At 29.6% G+C, this 13,120-nt stretch overlaps 1 protein-coding gene across 14 annotated transcripts in view; it reads left to right on the top strand.

The window, feature by feature from the left end:
- CadN (Cadherin-N) overlaps positions 1 to 13,120 on the top strand; it is a gene marked incomplete at its 5' end in the record, with an annotated part of 700,644 nt that overhangs the window by 450,915 nt on the left and 236,609 nt on the right. For all 14 annotated transcript variants that reach the window (XM_067046228.1, XM_067046224.1, XM_067046230.1 and 11 more), the window contains 1 exon segment: positions 12,829 to 12,972. In XM_067046228.1, coding sequence (XP_066902329.1) covers positions 12,829 to 12,972 — 144 coding nt within the window.

Below are 13,120 nucleotides of genomic sequence, written 5' to 3'. Positions count from 1 at the left end.
TACATTACATTCCTTGCCATGTTGCTCTGTAAGTTTGTATATCAATTGTTTAATTTTTTAATATTAATATATTTATATTTATAGCTCACTGAAGTTTTTGATCAAAAAGTTTACATATTATGACAAATATGTTGAAACTAAATCCAAGAGAGAAATACCGGCACCCGTTGTTTAAAACAAACTTCTGCGGTCCTATTTCTACAACTTCCAATACCATGGGACTAATTGAAATATTAATAAATTCTCGTTATTGAAGTTGCTTTTCATCGTTTTCTAAAAACAAAAAATCGTGTATTGGAATCAATTAAAGTTATTATATTTAAAAAAAAACACAAATTCTTTTGTATAGTGTAGTATTGTTGATCTGTTTTGTTTTCGCTATGAGCTACCTTGAATTTCATTCAGTTTTTATAATTTATAATCTATAATTCTTTATAAATTTTAATTTTGGCTAGTTTCAGAATTAATTAACTAAATAATAATAATAAATTAAATTAAATAGGTAAAATCTTTCATGAAATAATATATTTGTAGGTTTAATATCATATTATTCTGTATGGTTATTATGTTCTATATTTAGTAATAATTAAACTGTAAGGTATTATTTTTATATTAATAATCAATAATGATAATTTATTATTTTTTAATCTCTTTTGAAAAAATCTATGTGATTACTCCTTTTAAGTTTAAATGCAGAGGTATTAGATTTGTTATGCATCAATAAAAATTATACAAAGATAATAAAATAGATCTTGAATTTGAAGAGCTATACGCTGCAGCATTCTTGAGGATTTGTAGCTATCTCTGGATAGACCACCATGGAGAATTATTATTAGAATTTAATCTTTGTTCAATATTCGTTCTAACAAAATGACATTTTAAGAAGCCTCTGCAGGGTATTTCCGCTAAAAGTATAGTACATCTAAGATGAGTTTGCCTGTGGGCAACAAAGAGAGAAAGAAGAGTACGCAGGAGCAAACTCATTTTGGACATATTCTGTCTAGAAATGGTCAATCATTCTTCGTTGAGGCCATCCTCTACCATTGAAATGATTCCAATATACTTGAGCCCACATTTCGTCTACAATACAGTAAAATATTTTTGTGTTTTCAGTGTTGCTTAGTTATTCTCGATCAGCTGTTACAGTTTTCTTTCAAATATTGTCGGTTTACAGGTGAAATACTGTAAGTCAAACATAGTTTTAAGATGTTTAATGATAAAAAAAATTTTTTTTAATGTTATAGAAATAGTAATTCTACTTTTTATGAGCAGATTTTTATGATATTAAAAAAATCGTTGGAGTTATATCTTTTTGACTGAAAAAAACAAATAACACCATAATAGAAAATCTTTACTTGTAAGCTAACAATATATTTGACTGATTCCTACAAAATAATACATATTTTTATCCTTCTGTAAATACACTTGATGGATATAAGTTTTTTTAAAATTTTTATCACATCACCAAAACTGTTTGTAATCAAACCATTGATTTTAATTATAATTATTTTTCTCATCATAATGCAGAAAGGTCTCTCGAATAGTCAAACACATATTCTGCCTATCGGATGAGGCTAGAAGTGAATTGGGGTACTGCAGTGGTGGCGTCGAAACCTCTGCAGTCTCCAATAAATTCCCGAGCCCTCGACATCTGTTCCTCCAAGTTCACTAAGCTACCGCAAGCCTCTGTGCGTTTATGCGTGCTGCTTGATAATTAGAAGTGGTCAAATCTTACCTTCAGGAGATAAAAAAAAGTATTAAAGCCTATTTCTATAAAATAGGCGGATTAATTAAATTATATGTTTTTTCTTAGTCTCTTTATTTCTGAAAAATTGAATACCTATTTTTTTTCTTGCTTATAGCCTTGATTTTAACAAAATATTTGTGCATTTAATATGTATCGGTCTAAATTAATTTGTGTGAATTTCATTGTTTTATATATTCTTGGTTACGGGGCTCATCTTGGTATGAGTTAAGCTTAAACTAAAAGATGTATCAATAAATGATTTTGGCCGGTTAGCAAGAAAATCTCTGTTATAAGGTTCTTGGAGTTGCGCTTCCCGATTGTTTTGCTGATGTACTGAAACTATAGTGTATTGTATTTAAACACTATATAAAATCATTATTGTGTAGAATGTGAGCTCTAAGTAATATGACAAGCTGTATTAACAAAGTGGAGCTTACAAATTTTAGTTATTTTTATTTTCCTGTCAAAATATTTACTTAACTTTAAATTTCGGTCAAAGTTTAAGAAGAGATATATAAAGTTCGTTAATGATTAAATACGTTTATTTTTTATAGAGAAGCTATTTGGCAGTTTATTTTTGATACAAAAATACAATACCTGTAATTTTTTTCAGTATTTATTGTTATATTTAAGTTTTCGAGCTATCCTGCTATCTTTTGTTCCCATATGTTGTTGTTGTTGATTGTTGCTTAAAGGCGTAAAACTCTCTGGTCATCAAAGCGTATGGCATGATAAAAGTAAACAAATAAATAATTAAAAAATTAAAAATAAATAAATAAATTAAAAAAAAATAATAATAATAAAAAAAGTAAAAATCAAAGAGGAGTTATAATTTATAAAGAAGGCGATGTGCTTTTAAAAATTCAAATACTAATGACCTATTCTCAAGCGGGTTAGAGCAACTTCCTCCCTACGGCTGTTGCGGTAGAATGTTGACCATGGTTTTACAGATCGTTTTATTTCTTTTAGTTTATTCGGAGAGCTTTCAACCCACTTGGCCTGCCTTTTTTCTAATATTCGTAATTTAAGGGGTGTACTGAGTTCTGAAGGGGTAAGAACGGCGGTGCCTCGGCCAGGGAGCGTGAGTGCCTCTCTGGCAGCTTTGTCCGCGAGAGTCCAACAACGTATGTTCCTATATGTTTTTATGCATTCTTAGCGTTTTTATACTTCTCTTCAAAACAACCATCAGCAAGTACAGTTATAGAAAGAAGCATTTGATGCATAATACCTACTATTTTAGAGGTTTACAGTAAAAAGATAACTGGGGAAAACGAAAACCTTGTGGCACACCACTGGTGTATGCCGTGCATCTATGTAATTGTATAAATTGTGTCTTGAGAAATTTTAATTTGTTTGAGTACCATGTTAAGAACGTAAATAAATGTAATCTGTTTATAATAAATGATCTACAGACTCATGAGCTTACATTAAAGAAAAAATAAGTTTCAAATCCAAAAAGTTTAAAACCTTAGAAATCTCTAAATAGAGTCTGATTGAATAAGAAGGACGTAAATACTAAATAAGTGTATTTATTTGTTAATAAAATTAAACATTATTTTAGCATAATATATGTAAGTATGTTATAGTTAAAAAAACTGCAGGATTATTAGAACGAAATAAGTTTCAAGTATTTTTTTTTTGTGAAAATGTAAATAGTTGCAGATTGTTGGGTACTAAAGAACTTGGATTTTTAAGTAATTTTGACTTAGCTTTGCCATTCTACTTAAAGGCTTTTTCTTTACAAAAAATTGCCCACATTCATAGTTTAAAATTAATATAAATTTCGAATGAACTAATTAATGATACTTATTTACAAATAATTCATTAATTATTAACAGAATTCATATGAACTTGTTATTAGTGGCACTCTTATATTCAATGTTGTGTGTAGGATTTAATTATTTATATGATTATATATTTAGATATCTCGGCATTACAGGGCAAAGGAGAGGAAGATTTATTAGGCAGTAGCTGCTTATGTTAGCCCTTGCACTAAATCCCATTGATTCCTGGCGACTCCCTCCAGTCCTATTCAATCCCCTAACGCGATGTAAATGTGGGTGGGGAACCAGACCGAAGCGGAGATACATATGTAATGGTAATGGTTTGCACCTGAATTGGCTCAGCCTCTGTAATCACTCTTAAGCTCCTAATTAATCACTAATGAGAAATTAAAATAATTTTTATCTTCGGATCTTTGACGACCTTATGATAGATCTAAATTTGGAAATATCTTAGTTTAAAAAGTCATTGAGCTAAATATCATAGCAGATTATAAAAAAAAATGTTAAAAAGTACTGAGTTTTAATGAAAAAAAAATTTTTTTAAATAAAAAGGACTAAGTTTTAATGTTTTTTATGTAATGAAAAAATTTTATAGATAAATTTTAGCACTATCGATATTGAGAATTTTTTTATTTCTAAAATTAAAAAAAATATACTTTAAAATTCAAGCATTTGTTTTTTGTAAGGTTCTTTCCCCATATAAATGGTTTCAGGCTATTTATTTATTACCTTTTTCAAATATGTTCTCATGTTTCTGAATCCTAAATACATTTTCCATTAATATTAATTTAATAATTTCTTCTCCACGCTGAAATTTGAAACAATTGGTTCAGGAAATAGAAATATTGAACCTAGGTGTAGTTTTTATTTTTTGCTATCTTATTGCATTTGTCGGGTACATACATGTTTTTTTTCTAACTCCTGTGACACTTTTTTTTTAATCTTCATATTATAAAACCTGTAAATAATAACATACATTCCATATTTCCTACAGATCACAATTACAGTATTTGCAATATACATAGAAGTTTGGTGAAACGGATTGTGTTTAGCACAAAAGTATGTTGTTAAAATAGCTTTTAAAAAACCCGCCCCACTAAAACCCCTTTTTAGAGATGGCCCTATATCACTTTTGAAATATTTACTTAAAACGGGAAGAGGATACTTAGATTCATCGAGCAGTATTTAAAAGGGGCTTAAAAATTGAAAAAGGCATGGGAACTCACCTCGCTCTCCGTAGTAGGCCTAACTTATCTTACGTTTCAAACAAACGCTTATAGGGAATATTATCAGTCGACATGTCACGATCTCAGAAGAGAAGATCACTACACAAAAAGTATTAGAAGGCAATACTTCCCGGCTAACCCACCCCACTAAAGCACCTTTTTAACAACGGTATATATCACATTTGAAATATTTACTTTAAACGGAAAGAGGAGGTTCAAGATAATTAAATCGAGCAATATTTAAAATGGAAAACGGCGTGAAATAAAAACAGGTATGTAATTTTCAACGTGTACAGTATTTTACTAATTAGTGAACAAAATTTTGTGCATTTTTTAACCCAAAAATTAATATATCATCATTAAATATTAAGCTTAGTTCTCAGAATAAGTGTTGGTCACATGATTTTTTATTGTTGAAATCGGTAGGAATCCTTGGATTCGATGCTTCTCCCCAATTCGACGATATAAACCGAATCATTCCCCTTCACTTCATTGGGTTTCCGAATGGCCTTTTGTGATTTGCATTATTCCACGATTTGCCCCGAAAGAAAGAGCTAACATTTTACATTATTGTTTCAGTCTATTTTTATTTAGTTCTACTATAATATATTCATTTATATCATAATATACATTTCTTAAAAATGTTTAGTAATATATATTACAATACTCGATACTATAACTTTGAGTTAAATGGGAAAATACTTCACTTTGCAGCATCTGATAGTTTCGCTGGAGTAAGAGGTACTTCTACTGGTATCCAATCCAGTAACGTGTGAAATGTTTCTATATTTCTTTGTAAAAGGTTGAAATGCACCTACATCGGTGAGATAGTTCACCTTACCCCAAAATTCAATATCATTTCAAAATCCGGATGCTGTTCGATTGTAAAAGTTGGAAATATGAAATGGAAATCGAAAACAAAATTGGCATGAAAACAATAAAACCAACGTCGCGCCGGTTGAACGTTCCACGATTAAAATAGAGCTTGGCTGGAGCTGGTACGTATTACGTACTACTTTGAACGTAATTTTCATGGGAAGGATATGGCTCTTACCGCTAAGCAGTAGGATGTATTTTATCTAGAACATGTGGAAAATAGGAAAAAAAAACATTTCAGGCAAATTTGGATGGAACTGATTTTGAAGCTACCTCAATTATTGGTTTTACCTGAGATTCAAGAAATCGTAGTTTAAACTGTGATAATATAACCAGCCCTATATTTTTGATAAGTAGATGGCATCAAAACATATGTAGTGGGCACGGACATAAACTCAGAGTTGGCACCTGAACATAACTAATCCAGAGTAAAAAATTAAACATTACTAGTTAATTAAGAGTTGTTATTTTGATAAATTAAAAATCCATTCGATCAAAATTTGACTAGGCGTCAAATACTTATTTTAGTCTTAACTGGATGTGTCTATTACAGGAAAAATGACCTTTTGATGATTCAATAGAATGGTTTCTTTTCACTCTAGTACGTTAGAAATGAATCAAGTTGTAAAATGGAAAAATTTAAAAACATTGATGTTTTTGGTACATTAGTTGAATTGTGTAAATACATAGAAGAAAGTTCTTTTCTCATGTGAAAACCAAATGGAGAATAATCGACTGTCCTATTTTTATCCCTCCACCCTTCATATATCCACCCTTTATAATATTTTGCCTTATTCACTTTCATTATAAGTATGCTATATATTGGGTCTATCTGAAAAGAATATGGCCTTCTAATATGGCTGATTTATTAAGGGGTCTTTCTCAGCTTGGGGCTAGAGCTTTCAGTGACTATGAAAAGGGAAGCGATGACTAATTATGAGCTGTATAATGCTCTAAAGTGCTTTCATCCACTGAATTAAATATTTTCAAGAATAGTCGAAAAGAGAGGTGGGAAAAATAATAATAAATTATCGTCGCTCCGACGTTCTTGAGAGATATTTTATTAACGTGCGAAATTGAAAACAGATTTATAAAAGTTGTTTTATAAATTTTTTATAACATGATTTGTTTATTGTCATTCATCCTGAACTAACAAAGTTATAGTGAATTAATTTGTTATAGTAATTGTTCTTTATTTCTATACATATAGCTCTGGCTATGTGGAAAAGTTTTCATTGAACAGTTGTAAATTAAAGCCAAATACTATATATAAGGACAGCAGAAGTAAAAATACACGGAATTGAAATCGCTGTTTCAATTTTTTTTATATATATTTTTTTAGCCTTGCATATTTTTTTAAAATTTTATTAATATATAAAATGATGAAAATGAATGTAATATGAAGTCGGTGATTTAACTTATTTACATTTAGCTACATTTCATTTTAGTTATCCATTAAATTAATTCTCATTTTATTATTAATGGCTTATTTTACGGATTAATTTTTTCTTTTTATTTAAGCTTTTGCATATTTTTCTCTTAATAGACTTTAAAACTAATATTCTGCTAAACATCATCGTCGAAAATGGATTCCTTGAATTCTACTTACGAGTTGAGATACAGAATTAATATTCAAGCGCCATTGAAAGCATTTTATTAAGTTATTAATAAATTTTCTTCCTGAAACATCTTTAGTTTTGTAAAATTTTATCTTTATTCATGCCTATACATTATATTCCTGGCTCCTATTATATTGGAACTACGAAACTCCTATTGTCCTTGGAACGTCTTGCAATGTAGAACATAACGAATTGTTATTGTTATTTTGAACGTGACTATAAGAGTAAAAACATGACTTAGCCGAGAGCTCCATTGGAGGCTGATTTAGTGCGGAAGAGTTTGCTTTTTGAATTATCTCTGTTAGGTGTGGCTTAAACCGATTATAATTCCCCTAACACTGCCACTTATTAGCTCGGATATTTTGCATGCAAATAGCCTATTCCCTTAGAAATTAATTAAACCATTTATTAATCTTGTCAGTTTCCGTTTTTGCTTTTGGCTTCAGGATCAGCTTTTTATGTGCCTGTTGTAAAAATATTTTTCATACGTTATATAATAAGTTTTATAACTGACAGTTAATTATTTGTCTTATGAATGCAATTCACTGATATGCAACACAGTAATATTAAAAATTTTAGAGCAAACAATGCTTGGTATATTAGTTATTAATTTCGTGATTTTTTTTTCTCTCAAATACCTAAAAGAAACCCGCCTACATAAAATATTTAGTAAAATCCAACATTTGGTTTCTGTTTAATTATAAATGGTGTTATCTTATATGACTGTTCGTTTAAGTCGTGTCTCATAGAATTTAAGTAGAGCACATACATAAAATACAAATTATGGTTATACTTATTTACAACCACTTTACATTTAACGTAATGATTTACGCATACTTTTAATTTCACAGTATGTAAAAATTAAAAGCAATGTTTGTCACTTTTCGATTCAACATTATTTTAAGTCATTTTTATATTTATATTATAGATTTATAATATAATTTATATATAAACAATAATTTTATTGTATAATTTTATAACCGATATCTAAAGAAATCTTATATTGTAATAATACGTTCTGCCACACTTTTATTATCAATATTAGTAAATATATGTATTTTACACTGTTACTATGAAATCTGAGAAATTTATGGGGTCTCGAAACTACTTATCCCATTATATTTAGATTTGTTAATTTTATTTAATTAACATTATATTTCGAAAATATCATCGGACAAATCATATTAAATTTTTTTTTTATTTTCGAAAAGAAACAATTAATATCAGACTCACATATCGTCAACTCTCATTTGAACAAGTAAATAATAAGTTGAATTAAAATTAAAATTGAATGTTAACGTTTGTTTCTTTTTTTTCTGTCTAAAATTAATTGTGAAACTTTTTAAACTATATACTGTGAGAATGTCCTCTTTAATTGGCACTGAAAAGTTCTAAAAAAAAATTTTTTTTCAAATTAAAAAAGGGCTTGGGTAGAAGTCACCTGTACGGTATCCCTACTGAAAGAGAATGAGGTTTTGTTATGTTTGTGTTAATTTCTCCAAACGTGAGTTTCTAGTTGCACACGTGAGCGGGGTGCGAAGATTGCCTAACTAAAAGTTACAACATTAAAAGTTTAATGAACTTCAGAAACTTTTACAACTAAATATTAACCAAAACATTCCATATGCTACATATACCAGTACCTGTGGCGGTATGGTGTATTGTCCGAAGTATTTGATAACCTTTATTATAATTAATATAATATTTATATATGCATCAGTTATGAATATAAATTACAGTTTAATACTAGTGCTAATCCATGTGTCAGTATGAATATGTAGGTGAAATTTCTCCTTCTTCCTCACTCATAGAAGATGTAACAAACACTTTTTAAAACTTTAAATTAACATCGGTCTTTTTGGCCTTTAGATTTTTTTTTCTCAAGACATAATAATTTTTTTTTTTTAGTACAAAAACATTTTATAAAACACCCAACTTTCATTTTGAATGGATCATTGTTGCTATTTTTTCTTAGTTTCTCAAGAAAAAGTAAAAACATCTAATCCTAAATAAAGGAATACAAATTTTGAAAGACAGTTGTGACAATATTTTTTATTTAAATTGTGCGTAGCGAAGCGATGTGGCATGATCAGAGTCCTGATTTATAGGTACTGTATGACCCAGGTTCAAATCTTAGTAACAGTGTAAAACAGTTGTAATATCTTACAGAAAGATGATATAAGCGTCTCATACAAAAAACAAAACTAATGTACTGTTCTCTCTTAACAAAACAATACTTCCATTTTTAACACTTTTTACATTTTTATTGTTTTTTAATCTTGTTTTGGTAGGGCTCATTCGTGTAAGAAGAAATACACTCATAAGTAAAAATAATTAAAATTACTTATCTTTCGTGAATTTCAATTGATCTTTTAAAGTACTGGCCAAATTTGTCTACTTAAGTGTATGTGGTAAGATAAGGGAAATTTTCTTAAAATCCGTTTATTATGTTTATTTTTGTCTATTCATTAATATTCACTCTAGGTACATGTTAGTTTTTGAGTACCGATATCTAAAAAAATTCTTATATTGTAATAATACATTCTGCCACTTAAGGGCAATAGGTATTAGATAGAAAGGAAATAGATGTAAGATCAAATTCATACCACACCTACATATTAACTAGAAATAAAAAGTTAATAGATAATAATACAAATAAATAATGGAGTATAAACTAAAATGGATAAAAATAAAATTTTATGTTTACGTCATAAATAAACTTACCCTTATCTAAAAGATTTGCATTTTTTGTTAATGAATCGTGTTTTAATTTTTAATAATTTAATTTTTATATTTTTTTATATGTGAATATTATTATGTGAAATTATATAGTCACTATGGTTATAGAGTATATGTATGCCACAAATTTAACGCGGATGAAACCCCAGTTTACATTTTTTTTTTTTAAACTTATCATAAATTATATTCAGTATTTTAATATGCATTATTTGATTTTTTTTTTGTTGTTTTGGTTTTAAATTATGAAAACAAAATTTGTAAGAAAACTTAGGTTCTCTCATTTTCGTGTAGGAAGATATGAAGAGTATATGGGATTAGTGTTCGATCGGCTATGCTATTAGCTAGATTAGATTGGTCTATCAGCTAAGTCCACTCCTATTTAAGTTTTCATCTAAGTTGAGGTTTCGAAACTAATTCCATCATTCAGCACGAATATTCCTGAGACATGAGTTGACGGTTCAACCGCTTACCAGGCATTATATTTAGTTCATTTATTTGATCAAATATACACATGTGTGATTGGATTTATGTAAATATGTATATACGAAACATTATTAATGAAATATTAAATAACTAAAAAAATTCTAATGGAAATATAGTATTAATTTTCGCCATACTATTAGTGATTGGTGACATTATTTGATAAACATAACTTTTCTTTGCAAGATAAATTACTGGGTCTTTAAAAAAGGAAAAGGTTCAAAATTACCATCTTAAATTTGTGTGTTATATTATTTATTATTTGCATTAAATATTTCATTATGTTTATTAATGTTACTAGGAAAGTTTTCTTACTTCTGTGACCTATTTCCGTTCCGATATTTTTTTTATTAAAAGTTGCCAAGCCCGTAAAAGTTACTTTCTACTGCGTTTGACATATCCATTCCGAATACGGTAAAGGTAAATAAAAATTGCATATCCTTTTTTGGATGTGGTGTATGAGATCCCGAATCGGGTGTTCTGATTCCATTTCAACTTCCATCGGCCTGTCCTCTTTCTCCAATATTTCACCTGGGTTTTGACAGGAAATTCGACCTCTGTGGGTATCTGTTCGATACAGTGTCCGATATCAATTCTGAGTGTATGATTTATATACCTAATCGACTTTATTTATGTATTTTCCATGGTCAGTTATAGTTTGTAATAGAACGCACGTAGTCTACACGTTAATACACTAATTAATTTCTAGAAACTATTTTTATTCATTATTATTTATTGTCATTAAAAAAATAAATAAATAAATTTGGTTTTTATTTTTAAGAATGTTGTACAATTAATCACAAATTTAAATTGTTTCATGAATAATATTGTTTAATTATTTATAAACGAAAATAATTTAATTTGTTGCTGAAATCCTTGAGAAACTCATCTTAAAACCCCTATACCCTATCCTTAATTTCAACCACATAATCTCAGATCACCAGTTTGGATTCCGAACATCCCACTCCGCTATCCAACAATGCCATCGTTTGATTGATGTTGTCTGGTCTTCATTGGAGCGCGGAATGTACTGCTCGGGAGTCCTTCTTGATGTAGAACTTTTGATCGAGTCTGGCACCCAGGACTGCTATACCATATCCGTTAAATCCTACCCCTTACATACTTCTTCATTATCCGTTCTTATCTCTCCGACAGATTATTTCAAATAAACCACAACAGCTCTTATTCATACCAGTCTGCTGGTGTACCTCAGGGTAGTTGCAAGTAACCTTGGTCCTATCCTTTATACAGTCCTATGCCGATGACACATGTCTATTGTCAGTGAACAATGATCCTTACATTGTATCCCAAACCCTCCAATCCCACATCACAACTCTTGAAGGATGGTGCCAAACCTGGAGGATTAAAATTAATTCCCACGAAATCACATTTTCAATTAATCACACCCTTCTTCGTAAACCCATGACTTCTCGCCCTACAGTATCCTTTAATAATATCCCACTTATTCCTGTCGAACAGATCCGTTACTTAGGACTGCATCTTGACAAACGACTGACATGGAATCATCATACAAGACTAAAAAGACAAGAAACTGCTCGTAGATTCCGACTATTACAACATTTACTAGACAAACGGCCTAAATTGCCAATCCATTACAAAAGACAGATCTACATGACTATTATAAGGCCTATCTGGACATACGGAGTTGAGCTTTGGGGCTCCACTAAACCATAAAATTCCTCCCGAATCCAATCCTTACTATCCAAAATCCTTCGTAAAATCCTTAATGCTCCTTACTTTGTCACAAATCAAGTCATCCATCAGGACCTCAATGCCCTCGATGTTATTATAACAATTAGATTTTTTTTTCGTTTTTTTCTCGTGCTAAAGACACTCCTAACTATTCACAAAGCTATAAATATTGAATATAAGTTATAAAGATGAAATATAAAAATATAGTTAGATTACCTTTAGATTTAGAGGTTAGGTTACTGCTCCTTTAACTGCCGGTAACTGTGAGTGAAACTTTCTGAACCGTTTTCTAATGAAGTCGTCTATTATTCCTTTTGTAGTTCTAGATGCAATTGGCTACTTTGTTCTCATTTGGGGATAGCAGTTTCCTGTAAAAAGAACATGAAATGTAATTATTAAATTAATTTAACCAGATAATATTGTATAAAAGATTTGAAAGAAATATAGAAAATAAAAACAAAGGCCGAAAATGTATAGCGAAAAAATTGTATAACATGCTACAAACATCACAGAAAAACATATTAAATATATGGACTAAATATCAACTGAATTAAAATATTTGATTCCTCTTTGGGAATCATTTACTAATATTATATATTTATGCATTTTATTTTTATATGTTAATTTATTATTATTTGTTGCAGTGACCAAGTTTATTCGTATCGGTATAGCCGATAAAAATGACAACCCCCCGTACTTTGACAAAGCCTTGTACGAGGCGGAGGTGGACGAGAATGAAGATATACAGCACACCGTTCTCACCGTCACCGCCAAAGACCACGACGAATGTGAGTACCTTATTTTATAATGTTATGCATGGCTTCATTACTTTTCTGAACATGGTATTCCTGACATTACAATTGCGGTCTTAAGAATTACAGATACTTATTTATGGAATGTAGTTTGGGTTTATTCTTGTCATTCTGGTATCCTTCA

Source organism: Halyomorpha halys, unplaced genomic scaffold, assembly GCF_000696795.3.
Source record: "Halyomorpha halys isolate HHAL.00 unplaced genomic scaffold, Hhal_1.1 Scaffold212.1, whole genome shotgun sequence".
Lineage (NCBI taxonomy): Eukaryota > Metazoa > Arthropoda > Insecta > Hemiptera > Pentatomidae > Halyomorpha > Halyomorpha halys.
Note: the sequence above shows the minus strand (reverse complement) of the source record. Positions and strands in the feature narration are given on the sequence as shown.